Genomic DNA, 21,873 nt, shown 5'->3' with positions numbered 1-21,873 from the left:
ACTGACATGGCTACAGATTTCTTAAAAGACCAACTGGATTCTGGAGGGAATAAAAGTTTAACTTAAAAATAAAGCCATACAAGTATAGCATTAGGGAAAAATATAAGAGAGAAAATGCAATAATAATCCTACATAGGAGAAAGTATTCCTTAGCATAACACAAAACTCAAAAACTTGTTAAAAAGAAAAGACCAGGCATAAAATGGTGTGGCCGAATCACCAAACCTGGGGCTTAACACTTAACCCAACTGCAATTCCAACCTCTCCCAGATACACAGTCTTAGTCAGGAATTTTCTGATCAATGTCAGTGAGGAATCAGTCACAAGGCCCTATCCATCCCCCAAAGGAAGATGAGGTAATCTGAATAAGATCCCCTGATCTTCTCCCTAAGGAAGGGTTATCTTGCCTGAAATAAACCTTTTCTTTTCTTTTGCTAAATACCTTCTTGTTCCACCCTCCTTCCTAGAAAAACCTTCCATTTTGTACAACTCCTCTGAGCTCCCCTCTGCTTGTAGATGGGATGCTGCCCAATTCATGAATCATGCTTAATAAAGTCACTTAGATCTTCAAATTTCTGGGACGCCTGGGTGGCTCAGTCTGTTAAGTGTCTGCCTTTGGCTCAGGTCATGATCCCGGGGTCCTAGGATCGAGTCCTGCTCAGTGGAGACCCAGCTTCTCCCTCTGCCTGCCTGTCGCCCTGCTTGTGCTTGTGCATGCGTGCTTTCTATCTCTGACAAATAAATAAAATCCTTTAAAAAAAAAAGGGTTAGATCTTCAAATTTCTTTGGTTGAATTTTGGTTTCTAACACCATAAAGGAAAAGACCAAGAGACTGAACATCATAAAATGTGAATATATGGGCGCCTGGGTGGCTCAGATGGTTAAGCGTCTGCCTTCAGCTCGGGTCATGATCCCAGGATCCTGGGATTGAGTCCCGCATCGGGCTCCCAGCTCCTTGGGAGCCTGCTTCTCCCTCTGCTTCTCTCTCTCTCTCTCTCTCTCTGTCTCTCATGAATAAATAAATAAAATCTTAAAAAAATAAATAAAATAAAATGTGAATATATGACAAAAAATTTAAAAGATAAGTTAGAGAATAGGAGAAAATAGAACACATAATGGACAGGTAATAAAGTCCTTCTACAAACCAATAAGAAATTTGGCCAAAAGATATAAAACAACAGCTCTCAGAAGGTAAAATACAAATTGATAATAAATATAGGAAATAAAAATGGCTCAACCTGATGGACAAAATTCATAACTTGTCTTCTCCCAAATCCCTTTAAAGGAAAGAAAAGATACTTTTTTTAAATGACTTTAAATAATCTTTATACCCAATGTGGGGCTCAAATTCAAAACCCTGAGATCAAGGGCCACACACACCACCTACTGAGCCAGCAAAGCACTCCAAGACATATTTCTTAAAAGAATAAATCCAGGGACACCTGGGTGGTGCAGTTGGTTAAGCAACAGACTCTGGGTTTCAGCTCTGGTCATGATCTCAGGGTCGTAAGATTGTCGGGCTCCATGCTCAGAGCAGAGTCTGCCTGAGATTTCCTCTCCCTCTCCCTCTGTCCCTCCCGCTTGTACTCTCGTGCTTGCTCTAAAATAAATAAATAAATTTTTAAAAAAAAATCCGTAACAATCTTAGAAAATGAAAAGTGCTATTTAAAGGTCTAGAAAATATGAAGATTTATTGGTAAAAAGCACAAAAGAAATGCGATAGATAAGAATGAAGGAAACCACAGGCCAAATATGGGCAGACTACTCCAAAATGAACTGCTCCAAACAAACAAACAACAACCAAAAAAAACTTACTTAAAATGAATAAACACAGGGGAGCCTGGGTGGCCCAGTTGGTTAAGCATCTGCCTTTGGCTCAAGTCATGATCCTGGGGTCCTGGGATTGAGCCCCGTGTTGGGCTCCCTGCTCAGCGGGGTCTGCTTCTCCCTCTCCCTCTGCCCTTCCCCCTGCTCATGCTCTCTTTCTCTCAAATAAATAAATAAAATCTTTTTTAAAAAATGAACAAACGCAAAGAACAGGAAGGCTCTGTGTACCAACTGCCTTGGGCAGGGCAACTGTGTTATTTAGGTTATGCTAGATTATGACCCTGATGACTGAAATCTCAGTGGCTTAATACAACAAAGTTTATTTCGTCACTCTTTTCACAATTTGAAGCAAGCTGGGCACGAATCTTCAGTAACTCTTATTCAAGCATTGATTTACGGATCCAGGGTTCTGTGATGTAGCCCTGCCATTTGGAACAACTGGGTTGGCTTCCAAAATTGCCATCGGAAGAAAAGAGAATAGGAAGTCATGTTTTAGGACCAGCCCAGGGTGTATCATTTTATCCCCCAACCAATTAGTAGAACATAGTCATTCAAACCCAACAAAACTACAGAGAAGACCGGGAAATACTGTTGTACTGTTTTCCAGAAGGAAGAGGAAATTTACCCGTAATGTAAATTAATTTAAAAACCAGTTTCAGGGGGCACCTGGGTAGCTCAGTCAGTTAATGTCTGCCTTCGGCTCAGGTCATGATCCCAGTGTCCTGGGATAGAGCCCCGCATCGGGCTCCCTGCTCAGCGGGGAGCCTGCTTCTTCCTCTCCATCTGCCTCTCTACCTGCTCATGCTCTCTCTCATTCTCTTTCTCTCAAATAAAAAATAATTAATTAAATAAATAAAATAAAAACTAGTTTCAGGATGGCCGTGGCACAGGGAACCAGTCAGGCTCTTCTGCAAACACCTGCTGAGCTACAGGCCCTGGGGCAATAAGCCTTAGGTTTCACATTTATTGAAGAATTGGCCAGGGGAAGGATCTAAGTTATAAATATAGAGGCTTAAAATTTCCACAGTAGACAGAGCAAGGGGCAGAAAAAAGAACAAAGGCACCTCTCCTCGGGGGCGGGGGGGGGGGGACTATACTAAATACTCTAGAAGAGAAATAGTAAGTAAAAAGGTCCTCTTTTTTTTTGAAAGGAGGGGGAAGTTGTCCCCAACAAGCCAGCCTGTTCAGTGACCTGAAGTTAAACCTGATTAATGACAAACACCCCACATATTTACACAGAGCTTACAGTTACTCCCCATTCAGAAGACAGGGCTGTTGGGAAAAAAGACTTCTACCCCTGCAGGTACAGCTTACAAATTACTGATGCCAGTGAGTCTAATTCTTTGCTTATAAATATAAATGGATCATGAGGACAACCAACAGCATGGATCACAAGGACCACACTGAGCAAACAGAACCACTGACTCAAAAGTAAACAGAGATGATCCAGTGAACCACAGATAACTTAGAAAAATTCTCAGCATCCTCAGATTTGGTATTTGAGAATATTTCACCTGAAAACAAGAAAAAGTTACAATGTTAAAAAGGAATCAAAGAAAATTCATCGGAAATTACAAATATGGGGTGCCTGGCTGGCTCAGTTGGTGGAGTGGGCAACTCTTGATCTCGGGGTTGAGTTCCAGCTGCATGTTGGGGGCAGAGATTACTTAAAAATTAATCTTTTTTAATAAAGGGTGGGGAGCCTGGGTGGCTCAGTTGTTAAGCGTCTGCCTTTGGCGCAGGTCATGGTCCCAGGGTCCTGGGATAGAGCTCTGCATCAGGCTCCCTGCTCAGCAGGAAGCCTGCTTCCCCCTTCTCCTGCTCCCCCTGCTTGTGTTCCCTCTATCGCTGTGTCTCTCTCTGTCAAATAAATAAATAAAATCCTTTAAAAAAATGTATCTTAAAAAAAATTTAAAAAGTAAATTAAAAAATTTTAAAAAGGGGGGATTACAAATATAATTGCTAAGATAAACAATTCAGTAGTTAAGCTGAAAAACAAAATGGACATGGCTAATAGCCAAATTAGGAATTTGGAAGGAAGAGTTAAGAAAATCTCTCATAATTTTGCTGAAACAAGAGATGGGAAATGTATGAGAAAAAAATTAAGGCATGGAAAAATCCCAGTGTAGAGGCCACTTTTAGGCAACCAAACTGAGCAATGAAAACCTGAGCGAGGTAGAAAGGCCCACAGTGATCTCCTGGCTGAATACCACCAACAGGCCTGTCGGGTGACCCACCTCAAAATATCCGTGAGCCCTAGCTGACCAATGGGCTACTTACAACCAGGCACAGGTACCAAAAAAGGAAACTCGCATACATTCCCATACCTCCTCAGTCCCACCCCCCACCTCCCCTGTGCCCCACAGACAGTCTCTCCCTTGCTGTCCTGCTCTCTGCTCCCCTGCCGTGAATTCAGTAAACTTCCTTTGCTCTGTGCCTTCGGCAAATTCTTTCACCACCTGGGCCACTGGCCTCCACACAATGAGACTGCCGAACATCCAGCACACTGTTCAAACAGCAGTGGTCTCAGCTTTGGATTAAACAAATTTACAAAAGAGAACAGGGTTCACTTCGCACCAAATTTACTTAATATTAAGAATTCAGGACAAGAGGGCACCTGGGTGGCTCAGATGGTTAAGCGTCTGCCTTCAGCTCAGGTTATGATCCCAGAGTCCTGGGATGGAGTCCCACATTGGGCTCCCTGCTCCCAGCGGGGAGCCTGCTTCTCCCTCTGCTTCTCTCTCTCTCTGTCTCTCATGAATAAATAAATAAAATCTTAAAAAAAAAAAATTCAGGATAAGAGGGGCGCCTGGGTGGCTCAGTCAGTTAAGCGTCTGCCTTCGGCTCAGGTCGTGATCTTGGGGTCCTGGGATGGAGGCCCGAGTTGGGCTCCCTGCTCAGGGGGGAGTCTGCTTCTCCTTCTCCCTCTGCCCCCCCCCCCCCAGCTCTTGATCTCTCTCACTCAAACAAATAAAATCTTAAAAAAAAAAAAAAGAATTCAGGATAAACGAAAACACAGCCACAGTATAAAGCCATTCCACACTCAAGATGCACATGGTCCCATGACATGAGGCTAATTATGTGCAGACAACTTCAGGCTTCAGATTAAAGGCTCTGCACAGAAGTGAGATCTGGCCTTTACCCTCAGCTACTGGAAGGTGACTGTAGGCCCTTTCAATGGTTATCTCTGATAGCAGTATCATTGCTTAGGGGCCTTGAGTCACACTGGATGATTTAGGGTAGAGGTTGCCTACACCTTAGGGTGGGAACTGGCCATACCAGAAAGACCAACAATGTGATTTAAGGTAGGGGCTTTGGGCTTCAGTCCACCTGCAGACTGCAGACTGAATTCAACTGTGTGGACAATCAAGCAATCATGCCTATGTAATGTAACTCCAATAAAAACTCTGAACACCAGATTTCAGGTGAATTTCCTGGTTATGCAAATATCACACATCAATGTCAGGAGAATAACACATCTTGACCTGACTGGAGAGGACAACACAAGCTACATGTTAGAAACTTCCCTGGGCATGCCACCCTGTACACATCTTCCCTTGGATGATTTTAAGCTGAATCTTTTCCAGTAATAAATCACAACCATGAATAGAATAGCTTTCGGTCTGTTTTCTGGGTTGTTTCAGCATATTATTGACTCTAGGAGTTGTTTTGAGGACCACCCTGCCCTCCTGACAAACTTGCAGTTGGTATCAGAAGTGAGGGTGATCTCTTATAAGGACGATTTCCTCTAACTTGGTAGTTTGCTCCAAACTTCCCGCACCAATCATAATGAAATGGGTACTTTCATTTCTTTGGCTGCCTAGCATCTGAAACTTTTTCTTTCCTTCCTTCCTTCCTTTCTCCTTCCTTCCTTCCTTCTTTTTTTCTTTCTTTCCTTCTTTCAGAGAGAGCAAGCACAAGCAAGGGGAGGGGCAGAGAGAGAGGGAGAGAAGTAGACGTCTGCTGAGCACAGATCTCCACCCAGCGCTTAACCTCAGGACCCCAAGATCACAACCCAAGCCAAACCAAGAGTTGGATGCTCAACTGACCAAGCTACCCAGGCTGCCCCTGAACCTTCTTTCTAAATTAGCATAATTTCCCATTAGTCTTATGAAACTTGCTGAAATAAGAACCCAACTATCACCACAGAAGTTAAAAAGAGCATTTGGTTTAGAGGTGGTTGCTAGTGACAGAAAATCCCCCAAACAGTTAAATAAGATAAACATTGATTTCTCTCTCACAAATATTCCAGGAAGTGGCACAGTACAAGGATTATTTTCCACACTGTCAGGAACCCAAACTCTGCTGTCCTCACTAAGTAGCTTCCATATCATGGTAAAAGTGTCATGAGCACACTATGAAGACACACACATGAGCTGTGTCCTTCCACAATGTCGGCTTTATTCAATCATAGAGCAAACTAAATCATAATTATAAAGCAGGTTCAGATTCCATTTCAATGACATTTCACCACGTGACTGAACCTGGCTTCTTTCAAAGCACACAGAGCAGAACACCAGACAAGCCACGCAATGAACAAGATAACAGAAGTTAACAAACCAAACATAAAGTCAGTCTGTGGGCACATGGTTGAGATGAGGCCTTGGTCTGGTCTGGGTCAATTCTCGGCACTAACTGCTTCTTAAGTTTAAGCAGTGAAGAATCTAAGCTCTGTTTGGAGATTAACTGGGCAGAGCCTTTGGTGGCAGCTGCCTTTTTAAAGTGGTCAGACATAGAGGGGTCAGTGTCTGAAGAGTGTTAAGAGTCTGACAGTTTGCTGCAAACAAAAGCTCCTTCCAAATAACTCATTAAAAAGGAGCTGTAGAAAGTTAAAAACTATTTAAAAGTTATGATGGGATGTCTGGGTGGCTCAGTTGGTTAAGTGTCTGACTCTTGGTTTCAGCTCAGGTCATGATCTCTGGGTCCTGGAATCAAATCTTGTGATGGGCTCTGTGTTCAGCAGGGAGTCTGAACAAATAAATCTTAAAAAAAATTAGTTATGAAGAAACAATAATGAAAACACTCTTCAGAGGAAAAGTACAGTCCTAAATAGACTTATTAGAATATAAGAAAAATAAAAGAACCAGTAATTTATCTCAATAAATTAGATAAAAATATAGCCATGTAAACACAGGAAAGAAGCACTGATAAACAAAACCAAAGTAGATATTAAACAGAAACAAAGAGCAACAAACATATGAAAGATGAAAATGTTGATGACAGTTAAAGTATTCTAAGGTATTTGTCATTTTCTGAGAGAAAACTAAATATATTAACTCTTCACTCTGTTAACATTTTAACAGTAACCATTAAAACAACAGTTACCTTTTTAAAAAATTCAAGAGTAACCACGAAAAAAAAGAATGTTTGATTTCTGTATAAAGAAAAGAGATAAGAAAAAAAGGGTATTTTTTGGTTTTGGGGTTTTTTTTTTACTTTTTAATTTTTTTTTTTCTGGCCTGCCTGCCTGAGGCCCCTGCTATCAGTCTCAGCCCCTGGAGAGCAGATGCTGTCTTGTTATGTACAGGAAAATTTTTTTTTTTTTAAATCTTAGAGTTTCTATTTTTTTCTAATAGTCCCCCTCCCCTAGCCCTCCATTTTTGAAAGGCAAAAGCCAATCAATCCCCATTTGCCAAAAAAGGAAATTTTATCAATCCAAAAGAGGGCAAGAAAGAAGTACAAAAGAAGCACAGAGAAAGCACACAATAAAATGATAGAAACATCTGAACATATCAGTAATCAATAATTATTGATGGATCAAACTTGCCTATTAACATAAATGAAATGCCAGGTTTGATTTTTTTAAATTTATTACAGTTATTTCTAGGAGACATACCAAATACTTAAAAATATTAGACAGAAAAAGCAAAGGAAAAACAGAGAAAAAGAAACACATGACAAATACTAACAAAAAAGAAAATTGATGTAGCTGTATTAATCAGTCCACATCAGTTCAAAGGGGAAAAAAAAGTATTACTATAAGTAAAGAAGATCATGATTTTAAAAAAAAATTCAATTCACCAAGAAGATATAACTCTAAATGTGTTGCATTTAATAAGATCACTTCAAAATACAAGTGATAATAGTATTTGAAGAAAATATAGGAAGTTATTTTCCTATTCAGAGTATCTATATTTGAGTTTCCTCAAAAGCAGTCTAAATATTAATACATATATACAATAAATATAATACTAAACTACAAAATATTGTTGAAAGAAAATAAAGAAGATCAAGTAAAGGGAAAGACATTCCATTTCATGGATCAGAAGACTTAATATTAAGTCTTAATTAATTCAGTTTAGTTAAAATGGCACTGTTCCCTGTTATGGACTGAACTGTGGCTTCCCAAAATTCACATGTTGAATTCTAATCCCTAGCACCTCAGAATGTGACTATATTTGGAGACAGGGCCTCTAAAGATGCAATTAAAGTAAATAAGGTCATATGAAGGGGCTCTAATCCAAGATGACTAGTGTCCTTATAAAAAGAGATTAGGACACAAACATGTATGAGAGAAAACCATGTGAAGATACAAAAAGATGGTTATCCATAAACTAAGAGACAGGTCTGGAACACATTCTTCCCTCCTGGTCCCCAGAAGAAAATAACCCTGCTGACACCTTGTGATCTTGAATTTCTATCTTCCAGAACTATAGGAAATTAATTTCTGTTGTTCATGCCACCAGTCCCTGGGATTTGTTATGGTCACCCTGGCAGACTACAAATTGACCTACAGATTCAATGCAATCTCCAACAAAATTCCAGCTGGCATCTCAGCATAAATTGACAAGCTGATCCTAAAATTCCTATCAAAATTCAAGGGACCCAGAATCTTGAAAAAGAGTAAAGTTGAAGATTCGTATTTCCCAATTTCAAAACTTACTACAAAGCAACAATAATCAGACAATGTGGCACACACATAAGGACAGACATAAAAATCAACAGAATAGAACTGAGAGTCGAGAAATAAACCCTCACATCTATAGTCAATTGAATTTTGACAAGGATGCCAAAAAAATTCAGTGGGGAAAAGAATGATCTTTTCAACAAATGGTGTTGACTCAACTGGATAACCACATGCAAAATACTGAATTTGGATCCCTACCTCAAACCATATATAAACTGACTCAATAAAGACCTACATGTAAGAGCTAAAATTACAGAACTCCTAGAAGAAAATACAGGAATAGGGGCACCTGGATGGCTCAGTTGGTGGAGCATGCAACTCTTGATCTTGGGGTCACAAGTTCAAGCCTCACATTGGGCATGGAGCTTACTTAAAAAAACAAAGACAAAAAAAGCCTAAAAACTCTTATGCATCAAAGGATACCATTAAAAAACATAGGGGCACCTGGCCGGCTCAAGTCAGTAGAGCATACGACTCTTAATCTCAGGGTTGTGAGTTCAAGCCCCACATTGGGTGTGGAGCCTACTTAAAAAAAAAAAAATTAAAACTTCTAAAAAATAATAAAAGGACAACTCACAGAATGGGAGAAAATATTTGTCAATCACATATTTGATAAGGGACTTATATGTACAATATATAAATAACTCCTTTGATTCAATAATAGACAGCGCAACTTAAAAAAAATAGGTCAAGGATCTAAATAGACATTTCTTCAAAGACATGCAATGGTCAATAAGCACAAGAAAAGATGCTCAACATCATTAGTCACCAAGGAAATGCAAATCAAAACTACAAAGGATGTCTATAATGAGAAAGACAGATAATAACGAGTGTTGGCAAGGATGTAGATTAATTCCAACTCTCATACACTGCTGTGGGATTTCAAATGGGACTTCGAAAAATGGTCTGGCAGCTCCTTGAAAGGTTTAACACAGTTGCCATACGACCCATCAATTCTATTCCTGTATATACAGAAAAATGAAAACATAGGTCTGCAAGTTGCTGAACGGTGGATTAATATGTTTACACTCCCATATGCTTACATACTTCAAACATACAGGAAAAAATCAAGATGTATGCAACCACCTTTGAGGGGAAAAGGGGAACTGGAAAGAGAAGAGATTCTATCATTTCACATTTTAAACTTTTCAGAACTGCTTACATCTGTTTCAAAAAATATGTATTTTTTTCTCTAAAAAAGAATATATTTTGATTTTTCTTATAAGAGCGGTTTAGAAAGCAATACGCAAACCTAGGGCAACTATCTGGAGACCATGAGAAGAAATGAAACACATGGGCTCAGTCTCTGGCAATTCTGAAATCAAACCTTACGTTTTGCTTCACATACTCTAAGACTTCACATACACTATCATGTTTGATCCTCTATGAGAGACTTTTACTATGTTACAAACAAGAACTCTGAGACCCAGAGAAATAAAAAAACTTGTTGAAGGCTACAGAACTAGTTAATAAAGCCAGAGCTAGAACTCTGATTACACCTCACCACAATGCTGCTGTTCACCTTTGAGTTCCACATTGGGAGTTAGTCAAGGCGCTGTTACTAATTAGATAACTTCAGTGGCTTAATATTCTCCAAGCCTCAAGATCCTTCTCAGCGATATTCTGAAAATACTCCCATTGTTTTGTGAACATGTTGAATTTTGTACGTAAAGCATTTGGGTATTGATAAAGAGTAGCTATTATTGTTGTATGTATAAATAAAACACTGGGCATCTCTGAACATTATATCTATATTGCTTCTAGGGTCCTATTCAAACGGTTGACTTTTAGTGTCTACTAAGGCTGAACATATGCATTCCTTATCATACAGCAATTCCACTCTCAGGTATATACCCCACTGAAATGCACATGTATGTTCATCAAAAGATAGGTTCTTGAATGTGCATAGCACTATATAGTCCCAATCTGAGTACTATCAAATGTCCATTGGTAGTAAAGTTGACAAACACTTGTCCTATCATAAAATGGAACACCACTTAGAAGTGATAATAAATGATGTACAACTACACCCAACAATAGACATGAATCTCATAAACACTGTTGAGTGAAAGCAGAAAGACACTAAAGACGACGCACCGAAGGATTCATTCCCATAAAATAACTCATTTTGTTGGAATAGGATAGAGTACCTTTGGGGACAAGGGAAATGCGTGGAGCAGGAATGAGGGCGGCTGCTGGAGTGCTGGTAATGAGGGTTCTGGATTCCCGTGCTTGGTTACACAGGTATGTTATGTTCCGATTGTAAAAATTCACTGGACTGTGCGCTTAGGGTTTGCACGCTTTTTGTACGTGTGTTATAATTCACTAAAAGTTAAAAAAAAAAAGAGTTACCCTTTTCCACGGAGGGCCTGGGATTCTTGGAATTCTGCCTAAACTCACTCAGTTCTGGTTTCAACACGAATCCGATTACCCAACTTTCACTCCAACAACTGAGAATGGCTGGAGGGAGAGAAGCGTTTCGGAGGGGGGTTCAGCACCACATCCAGTTTTCAGGATGCTCCGTGCGGCCCGCCCCCGCCCGGGCTGGGAGAACGACCTGCTGCTGCTTTTAACTCAGGCGAGTCCCGGGGGCGCAGGCCACAGGTGTGCAGCGCCCAGACGCCTCCTGACGCGGCTCCGCCACCCCCCGTTCCTGCGCCAGGGGACGCCTGACCCCGTCGGGCCTGCGAAGCGCACTCTGCCGCCTGGGCCGGACTTCGGCCAGTCGCGACCTGAGGCTTCCCGGCTCCACGTCCAGAGGGCAGCCGCGTGCAACCGGGATGGTGACGGTGATCCTGCAGCCCGCGGGCCGCTGCAGCTGGGACGAGCCCGTGCGCATCGCCGTGCGCGGCCTGGCCCCGCGACAGCCCGTCACGCTGCGCGCGTCCCTGCGCGACGAGAGGGGCGCGCTCTTCCGGGCCCACGCGCGGTACCAAGCCGACGCCGGCGGCCTCCTGGACCTGGCGCGCGCGCCCGCGCTGGGCGGCAGCTTCGTGGGACTCGAGCCCATGGGGCTGCTCTGGGCCCTGGAGCCGGATAAGCCGTTTTGGCGGTTTGTGAAGCGGGACGTGCAGACGCCCTTCGTCGTGGAGCTGGAGGTGCTCGACGGCCACAAGCCGGACGCCGGGCGCGTCCTGGGCCGGGCGGTGCACGAGCGCAACTTCGTGCGGCCGGGCGTGCGGCGGGAGCCGGTGCGCGCGGGCCGGGTGCGCGCCACGCTCTTCTTGCCCCCTGGTGAGTGTGCGCTGCTAGGGGGCGCGCGGCTGGGTGCCGTGGCGGCCAGTGGTTTCCGGTACTGCTGCAGGCTGTTTAGCTCATCCGTTAGGACAGAGAAGCTGACAATGAGTAAGCCAGTAGCCAAACAACCAAAATGGAGTATTTTGATGTGTTGGGCTCTGTGTTATGCGTTTTGCTTGCATTATCTCATTTACTCTCCATAATATCTCAATGAGGTGAGTACTGTTATTCGGCAGGTTAAAAATAAAAAGGGTCAGGATGGGTAGGTATGTGGTCCACTTTGTTTTAATAACCTACTTTATAGATCTCATCCGCCCTATCAATCAATGGAAGCTATTGCCATATCACCCTTCTGTAGTGCCCTGGGTACACTGGGCCTCTTCTCCACTTCTTCATGCCCCTCTGTACCACAGATCACACTTTAGATTCTACTGGCTTTCTCACCTGAAGCCGTCTCTGGATATTTATTTTTCTTTCCTATCTCTAAGTAGACATCTGAAATATCAGTAGACACACACACAAAGCCAAGGGTCAATGCAACACAACATAAAGCTTTATTTCAAGATTCTTAACTTTATGTCTATTCCCCTAACAGAACACTATGAATCAACACTGTCTAAAACATGAAATTCCTCCTTCCATGATGTAGTCAGTAATGAAAGACTTTGTTACTCAAGTTAGCCCTTGATAACTAAAGATTCTTAGAACCTTGTAGATAATTTATAGAATCGTATGGAGGATAAACTCATTAATGAGAAGGTACTTTGTAGATTTTCCTTTCAAGATATTTGTATTCCTTTTGCATAATAACTCCGGGAGCTGTGTTTTTTTTTTTCCCTTTGATTCATAGGAACCCACTAAATAGATCTGTGAAAGGAAAGCAAATTTAAATTGTATAATGCCTTTCTTTTATATTCTCTTCTCTAGGACCTGGACCTTTCCCGGGGATCATTGACATCTTTGGAATTGGAGGGGGCCTGATGGAATATCGAGCCAGCCTTCTGGCTGGTCATGGCTTTGCCACCTTGGCTCTAGCTTATTATAACTTTGAGGATCTCCCCGAGGAAATTGACAGCATACACCTGGACTACTTTGAAGAAGCCCTGTGCTACATGCTACAACACTCCAAGGTTCTCCTAATGTCCTTCATTGTATCATTCTCTCTAGAAATACATCCAGGGAGGGTGTCACTTTGCACTCACCTGTGTCAGGTGCCCTGTTGCTATTCGACTCTTCTTTCACAGAAATTTCTTTTGGAGACTTCCTTGGCTTAAGTGCTTATTTACACTTTCTCTGTCAGATGGCTTAGTAAGATAGGATTAATTGTAAAAATGCATGTGAAGTTTTATTTAAAGGAATTATTCAGGAATTTGCATTTGTTATGCAAAATGAGTTTCTAATTTGTTAGTTTTAACATGATTTAAAAAAAAAGATTGATTTATTCATTTGAGAGAGAGAGAGCATGAGCAAAGGGAAGAGGCAGAGGGAGAAGGAGAAGCAGACTCCCCACTGAGCAGGGAGCCTGATCCCAGGACCCTGAGATCATTACCAGAGCTGAAGGCTGACGCTTAACCAATGGAGCCACCCAGGCGCCCCTACATGCTTTCTTTATTTAAGTTTTTAATTTTAATTCCAGTATAGTTAACATACCGTGTTATATTTCAGGTGAACAATATAGGGATTCAACAGTTCATCACAAGTGCATTCCTTAATCCCCATCACCTATTTAACCCATCCCCCTGTCCACCTCCCCTCTGGTAACCATCAGTTTGTTCTCTATAGTTAAGAGTGCACTTCTTGATTTCTCTTTTTTTTCCCTTTGTTTTGTTTCTTAAATTCCACATGTGAGTGAAATCATGGTATTTGTTTCTCTGACTAACTTATTTCACTTAGCCTTATACTCTCTAGTTCTATCCATCTTGTTACAAATGGCAAGTTTTCATTCTTTTTTATGGCTGAATAATATTCCATTGTGTGTGTGTGTGTGTGTGTGTGTGTGTGTGTGTGTGTGTGTGTGTATACACACATCACATCTTTATCCATTCATCTATTGATGCACACGTAGGCTGCTTCCATATCTTGGCTCTTGTAAATAATGCTGCAATACCCATAGGGGGGCATGTATCCCTTTGAATTAGTGTTTTTGTATTTTGGGATAAATACCCAGTAGCGTGATTACTGGATTGTAAGGTAGCTCTATTTTTAACTTTTTGAGGAACTCTAAACTGTTTTTCACGGTGGCTGCACCAGTTTGCATTCCCACCAACAGTACATGGGTGTTCCTTTTTCTCCACATCCTTGCCAACACTTGTTTCTTGTGTTACTGATTTTAGCCATTCTGATGGGTATGAGGTACTATCTCATTGTGGTTTTGATTTGCATTTCCCTGATGATGAATAATGTTGAACATCTTTTTTTTTAAGATTTAAAAAAAATTTTGAGAGAGAGAAAGTGCACACAAGAGTGAATATGAGCAGGGGGAGGGGCAAAGGGAGAGGGAGAAGCAGACTCCCCTCTGAGCAGGGAGCCCAATGCAGGGTTTGATCCCAGGACCCTGAGATCATGACCTGAGCCAAAATCAAGAGTTAGACACTTAACCCACTGAACCACCCAGGTGCCTTGGGTGTTGAGTTTTATAAATTCTTTCTAAATTTTGGATACTAACCCTTTATCAGATATGTGATTTGCAAATGTCTTTTTCCATTCCTTAGGTTGTCTTTTAGTTTTGTTGATTGTTTACTTTTCTGTGCAGACTCTTTCTGATTTTTTAATCTTTAATTTTCTGGAATCAGTGTGTTCTCAGATTTTGATCATAACTTGCCCACATATTTCAGAAGCTAAGAACTACTTAATCTGACTCTGAAGTCTTACTTTGTTTCTATAAAGTTAATCATTTGCCAGTATATTTAGATGGGGTCTGGTGAGTCATTCACTTAGAACAGACCTTGGTTCCACATAGTTAGATACCTTGGCACACTGAGACTTACATCATGCCCACCTAAATGAGGACCTGAACTTGACAAGCTCCGTGACTCAGCATTCTCTAGTGGATGATAGTCTGGAACATTTGTAATCAATACCCAGACTTGCCAGTGAGTTCACAATTCATTTGCCATGTGTTCACCCAGATATTTTTTATGTGGGAAGAAACTCCTGTCAGCTGAGGTTGATAATCTTGTGGCCAACTCACAAATTAAAGTTAGCATCTCTAGTTATGTTTAAAAAAGGTGTTTTTATAGGTAATAGCTTTATTTTTTTTAAAGTAATCTCTGCCCAGTGTGGGGCTCGAATTCACAATTCTAAGATTAAGAGTCAGGTGTGCTACCAACTGAGCCAACCAGGAGCCCCATTTTATTTTTTCTCTGTCAGCCTCTAAAGGGACAGCTACTTCCCAGCCCCCATCTTCCCTCTACCCTCAGCTTAATTCAGACCCAAAGTATCAACACTCACTAGGTGAATTGATGTTGATGAAAAATATTGCCATCATTGTAGAACATTTTTCTATGAGATACGTTCTTGACTCTTCTTCTTTTCTTCCAGGTAAAGGGCCCAGGCATTGGGCTTCTGGGCATTTCTTTAGGGGCTGATATTTGTCTTTCCATGGCCTCATTTTTGAAGAACGTCTCAGCCACAGTTTCCATCAATGGATCTGGGTTCAGTGGAAACACAGCCATACACTACAAGCAGACTTGCATCCCATCATTGGGCTATGATTTTAGGAGAATCAAGGTAGCTTTCTCAGGTCTCCTGGACATTGTGGATATTTTGAATGATATTGTAGGAGGGCATGAGAACCCCAGCATGATTCCAATAGAGAAGGCCCAGGGGCCCATCCTCTTCATCGTTGGTCAGGATGACCATAACTGGAGGAGTGAGTTATATGCCCAAATAGCCTCCGAACGGTTACAGGCCCATGGAAAGGAAAAACCCCAGATCATCTCTTATCCTGGGACTGGGCATTATATCGAGCCTCCTTACTTCCCCCTATGCCCAGCTTCTGTGCACAAATTTGTGAACAAATCTGTAATCTGGGGTGGGCAGCCCAGGGCTCATTCTAAGGCTCAGGAAGATGCTTGGAAACAAATTCTAACCTTTTTCTGCAAACATCTTGGAGGTACCCAGAATATAGCTTCCCCTAAATTGTAATGTGTTGGTCTGTTATTGACATGAGAAATTCGAGGTCAGATTCTGGTATTTAATAATCATGTGAATCAGTTGTCCCCTGGATAATGTTAAATTCATGTCATGGATATTAATGATATATTTTAGGTAACATTTTTAATACATTATGTTTTCATTAATTTACTAATGTAACACATGTCTATTGTAGAAGATTCAATTAGAGGTATACAACACAAAAAGTAAAAAGCATCCCCTCTATTAAAATTTGTATTTTCTTCTAGATTTTTTTACTTAACACTTTGAGCCATGGATGAAATTTAAAGTTGAACAAGTACTAGGTCACTTTTTTTTTTTAATCACTGTGGGAGAATTGCCATCCAATGTTTGTTACTGGTTCAAATACTGGTAGCAGGGTAGAATTTTCATTGGCCAAACCTACAGAGAGGTGTTGGTATAAGGAAGCCAGGCTGACCTTTTCCTCATGGAGATCAGAGAAGAATCCTTTGGGAGGAGGAGTTGGGGTAAAGATGGGGAGCGTCTCTAGAATAGTTAAGTCTAAACTCTGTTTCAAGGATGAATGACTATGATTTATTTTCCTGCTTCCTTGGCTTTAAGAATAGACTTTGGAAAATCATAGTGTGACATTCTTAGAAGCCTCATTCCTCATTTTCTTTGAGGGCTGCAAAGCATTGCATAAGTGTATCTGAAGAGATAATAGTTGAGAATTGTTTCAAAACTGACAAAGACATCAAGCCACATATTCAAGGAGTACTGTGTCTTAGCTTGGGCTGCTATAACAAAATACCATAGACTGGGTGACTGAAACAACAGACATTTATTTTTTTCTGGAGGCTGGGAAGGCCAAGATCAAGATTCCAGCAGATTTAGTTCCTGGTAATGGCTTTTTACTAGCTTACAGATGGCTGCTTTCTCCCCATGTCCTCCTGTGGCAAAGAAACAGAGCTCTGGTTTCTCTTCCTCTTTTTATTAGGGCACTAATTCCATCATGGGGGACCTCACTCTCATGCCCTCATTTAAACCTAGTAACATCCCAAAGGCCCCACCTTCAAATGCCACCACATTATGGGTTGGGATTTCAAAATACGAATTTTGAGGTGACACATTCGGTTCGTAACAACTATAAACTTCAAACAAGACAAGTATAAAGAAGACCATACTTACCACAGAAAAATCATTTGTGGCAGTTTTATAACATAGCCATAAATCTTTGACATTTCTCCCACCAAGAGGTGGAAGATCTATACTCTTCTCTCAAATCTGGATGTGCTTCTGTTTCAATCAGTTGTGTGGAGTATAACTGGTACTATGTAACTTCAGAGGCTAGATCATAAAAGGCTATGAAGATCCCACCTTTTCTGCTGGGAACACTTGCTCTTGGAGCCCTGAGCCACCTTAAGGACTTTGACTACTGTGTTTGAGGTTTGAGGCTGTGACAATTTTAGGAAACCAAAAATACATGGAGAGGCCAACTGTAGACATTTCCTGTGATTGTCCCAGTGGAGCCCAGCCTTTGCGTTATTTCCACCTGGGTACCAGATACATGAGTGAAAAACCTCCAGATGATTCTAACTCCTAAGCCATTTAAAATCGAAGCCAACAAAGGCTTCGATTATCTGAAGCAGAGAAGAATTGTACCTGTCAAGCCCTGTCCAAATTGTGTATTTGTGAGCAAAATGATTGTTATTTCATGTGACAATGTTTTGGGGTATGTTTCAGTTCGCTGTTGCTATGTAACAACTACCTCAAAAACATGGTGGCTTAAAACAGTAACCATTTGAGGTGCCTGGGTGTCTCAGTGGGTTGAGCGTTTCATTCTTGATTTTGGCTCAAGTCATGATCTCAGAGTTGTGTGATCAAGCCCAATATCGGACTTTACCAAGCATGGAAACTACTTAACATTCTGTCTCCCTCTCCCTCTGCGTCTCCCCAGTGTGCTTGCACACTCTCTCAGAAAAAAAGGGGGGGGAGGGGAAATAGTAACCATTTATTTTTCTCACTCACATGGCAGGGAGATTGGTAGTGGCCATCACCTGGGAATTCAGACAGTCCTATGGGTTAGGAGGGTCTCCCAATATCTCTACACATGGGTTTTTTCACTGGCTACTTGGGCTTGGATCCAAGAGTGAGCATCCCAAGAGAGCAAGGCAAAATTGCATGGCATTCTTTTGACCTAGTCTTGGAAGCTACATAGCATCACTCTTGCCATACTCTAGTGGTCAAGGCAGTCCCAAAGCCCCACCCAAGTTCAAGGAGAACATAGAGTACACCTCTTAAAAGGAGAGTGGCAAGGTTCTAGAAGAATATAGGATGGGAAACATTGTAATCGTTTTTTGAAAATCTGCCTTCTGTCCACAGTGGTTCACATTCCTCCCATAGTTAGAATACACCCGTCCCTCTTTCAAGGCTCCTCAAAAATCTCATTCCATTCTAGTGTCATGCTCAGGCTCAAGGTCTAAGATTGCATCATCTGTATAACATCTAGGTACAGATGAGGCTCCTCAGGTATAGTTCCTTGGGTATAGCTCCTCAAGTATCATTTTCAAAGTGAAAACCTGTGAACTAAAGCAACAACTACACACACACACACACACAGAATACAAGGGTGGGATAGGTGTAAGATAACTTACATTCTTGTTCAAAAATGGGGGAAGTGGGGGCGCCCAGGTGGCTCAGTTGTTAAGTGTCTGCCTTCAGCTCAGGTCACGATCCCAGGGTCCTGGGATTGAGCCACACATTGGGCTCTCTGCTCCGCAGGAAGCCTGCTTCTCCCTCTCCTACTCCCCCTGCTTGTGTTCCCTCTCTTGCTGTGTCTCTGTCAAATAATAAAATCTTTAAAAAAAAAAATGGAAGTGGGAGGCACACAACAGTCACTGGCCCCTAGCAATTCTGAAATCCAGCTGAGAACATTTTGCCAATTCTGTGGTGCCCATTAACTCTCTGTAAGTTGTTCTCTGTAGCTCTTGGTTCTGCCCTCTGAGTTAAAACCTTTATTTTCCATTAAAAAAAAAACTGAATGAGTAACAACAAAACCTCCTCCGTCAGCTTCCTAGATGAAAAAGATCAGGAGTCCAAAGTTCTTTTCTTCTCTGCATTCTTTCTATTTTAGTTCAAATTTATACTGCTACTAGAACAATTCTCTTAAGAACTATGTGGGTTTTCTAAAAACCTTAGTGAGGTTCACTTTATTAGATAAAACACACCACTATAAATCTATTTGAGGCAAGACATTCTCTACCTGGGGCTCCCTGTGAGTATGCTGAGGGTAATACCCTTAAGATTCTTAGAATCTATTATTTAATAGATAGGATCTGCTGGGGACACCTTAAAATCTTCAGAGGGCCTTCTCTCTGTCTGAAATGTTCTATGAAGCACTACCTTGAATCTTTCTGAGGTCTTTACAAAGTATCCCCCACAGACCCACTCTGGATTTGACTTTGGTCTGAGGTCCTGTCTTAATTAAAGTCTAATTTACCATATGGGGAGGCTGGGAAAGAGAAATAGTATTGTTGTCAAACTTGGCAAGTCCTGGTTCCTTCACATGTAACAGTTCATTCTTTGATTCTTTTTCTTGCACTTTATCATAGGCAGCAGAAGCCAGATGGCACTATCAGTACTCTGCTGGGAAATCCCCTCAGCCAGATTATTGAATTCATTTAGGTATATTTTCCATTTTTCACATGACTGCCAAGTGTCAGTGTTGCCTTCAGCTTCCAGTAAGTTTTTATTGCTTTCCTTTAGGCCCTCAGTAATAGCCTCCATGGGGTCCTTTAGGCTTTCACTAACAGTCTCCTTGAAGCCCTTGCAGCTTCCACCTGCCACCTAGTCCTAAAGGCAACTGTGATTCCTGTGTAAATGGGCAGGTCCAGAGACTGCTTGAGTTTTCTCACAGCATGGTATCTGACTTTCAAGAATGAATGTCCCAAGAAAGGATGGCAGAAATACATGGCATTTTTTATGACCTAGCTCTGGAAGTCACATAGCATCACTTCAACTGTACTCCATTGTTTGAGGGTAAACACAAAGACATCAGGTGCAAGGAAAGTGGCTATAGACTCTTATCTCCTGATAAGGAAATTGCAAGATTCCTAGAAGAGCATCTGAGATGGGAGTTGTTTTTGCAGTGATCTTGGCAATCTGTCCACGGAATTGTTTGTTGAACTGCTGAAGAGAAAACTGCTGAAGAGAAAAGAAAGCTGAAAGAGAAAAGAAAGCTGCTGAAAAGAAAGCTAAAGATTAAAAAAACCTTACCAGCAGCCACAGAAAAAAGACAACCTTCAAAGGAACAACAATAAATCTAACAACTGACTTAAAAACAGCAATAATGGAAATGGCAAACCACTGGAATGATACCTTCAAGGTGTTGACAGAAAATATGTGACAACCTAGAAGCCTATACTAGCCAGAGAGATACTTAAATATGAAAGCATTTATTTTTCATAAAGGTTATTGAAAAAAATTAATGAAATCAGAATAAAGTCATTTTCAAAGAAATATAAATTGAGATAATATAGCATATCTGCAATAAAGGAAAAACTAAAGAGTATTCTTCAAGCACAAAGAAAAGATTCCAGGGGAGACCACGTAGATGAAGGAAGAAATGGAATATAATGAAGAGGTTAAATATGTAGAGAAATCTAAATAATTTTTTTTAAAGATTTTATTTATTTGAGAGAGAGAGAGAGCGCACAAGTGGGGGTGGGCAGGGAGAGGGAGAAGTAGGCTCCCCGCTGAGCAGGGAGCCCAACAAAGGGCTCAATCCCAGGACCCCAGGACCATGACCTGAGCCAAAGGCACTCTTAAACAATGGAGCCACCCAGGTGCCCCAATAAATATTTACAAATAATATACTATGGAGTTTAAAATACACAGAGGATTGAATTGCCTATGTAAGAAGGAAATAAGTGGAGTGGAAATGTTGTAAGATCACTGCATTTTTCACAAGGTGGTAAAAATATTAATTTTTATTTAATGTTAATAAAGTTATTACCATAAGCTAATACAGGAAATAAATGGAATAATTTTTATATAAAGTTTTTATTATTCAGAGAGAGCGAGCACACATGAGTGGGGGAGGCGCAGAGGGAAAGGGAGAGATTCTCAACCAGACTCCATGCTGAGCACAGAGCCCCATGTGGGACTTGATCCCATGATCCTGAGATCATGACCTGAGCTAAAATCAAGAGTTGGCCGCTTAACCAATTGAGCCACCAGGTCATCCTGAATAATTTTTAAAAAGCTGAAAGAAGATAAAAAATATAGAATAAGCAGGTAGAAAATAATAATTTAAACTCAGATAGATCAGTAGTTACATTAAATGTAAATGGACTATACATTCCAGTAAAGAACAAAATATCAGATTGATTTTCCTAGTAGGTTCAATTTTCTGCTCTAAAAAATGGGTTTAGATCATATATAGTATTGATTTCCTATCAGAGAGTAAGAGATGGACACCTTAACCTCAAGTGAGAGTAGGTATATGTACTGAGTATAAAGTAAATGTATAAAATAACAGAATTATGACAGTTAAACCTTGTTCTAAGAATTTGTCATCGATGAATAATGAAATAAAATCTTACTGAGAATTAAAGTCAGTTTAACCAATCTGTTTAAACTCTATCTCCTATATATATTCAAAATGGATTCATATTAGGTATTAATTATATAGCATTTACTTTGTCAAGGTGAAATAAACCTGCTGAGTACCTTGTTGAAAGGAACTCCAAAAGAAACAGAAAAGCTTTTATTTTCTGTTGTTGCCT

The 21,873-nt window shown here is 41.0% G+C and overlaps 1 protein-coding gene and 1 non-coding gene across 2 annotated transcripts; one reads left to right on the top strand and one right to left on the bottom strand.

Moving 5' to 3' along the window:
• The first annotated feature begins 11,514 nt into the window (after window positions 1-11,514).
• ACOT4 (acyl-CoA thioesterase 4) lies at window positions 11,515-16,117 on the top strand. Its single transcript, XM_028101788.2, has 3 exons — window positions 11,515-11,968; window positions 12,899-13,101; window positions 15,512-16,117. The coding sequence occupies exons 1-3, from the start codon at window positions 11,515-11,517 to the stop codon at window positions 16,115-16,117; spliced, it is 1,263 nt and encodes a 420-aa protein (XP_027957589.2).
• Window positions 15,393-15,463, bottom strand: LOC114208813 (small nucleolar RNA SNORD56). The gene has a single exon (XR_003609147.1). It is a non-coding gene; the product is annotated as a small nucleolar RNA SNORD56 (small nucleolar RNA).
• Window positions 16,118-21,873: the final 5,756 nt, after the last annotated feature.

Source organism: Eumetopias jubatus, unplaced genomic scaffold, assembly GCF_037043125.1.
Source record: "Eumetopias jubatus isolate StellerSeaLion01/CBP00866 unplaced genomic scaffold, mEumJub1_p1.0 scaffold_7, whole genome shotgun sequence".
In the NCBI taxonomy this organism is placed as follows: Eukaryota; Metazoa; Chordata; class Mammalia; order Carnivora; family Otariidae; genus Eumetopias; species Eumetopias jubatus.
This window is presented reverse-complemented; position numbering and strand designations above follow the sequence as displayed.

Coding starts and splice junctions, on each gene's coding strand:
- ACOT4 (XM_028101788.2), top strand. CDS start 11,515: ATGGTGACGGTGATCCTGCAGCCCGCGGGCCGCTGCAGCTGGGACGAG. Junction 11,969..12,898: donor CACGCTCTTCTTGCCCCCTG/GTGAGTGTGCGC, acceptor TCTCTTCTCTAG/GACCTGGACCTTTCCCGGGG. Junction 13,102..15,511: donor ACATGCTACAACACTCCAAG/GTTCTCCTAATG, acceptor CTTTTCTTCCAG/GTAAAGGGCCCAGGCATTGG.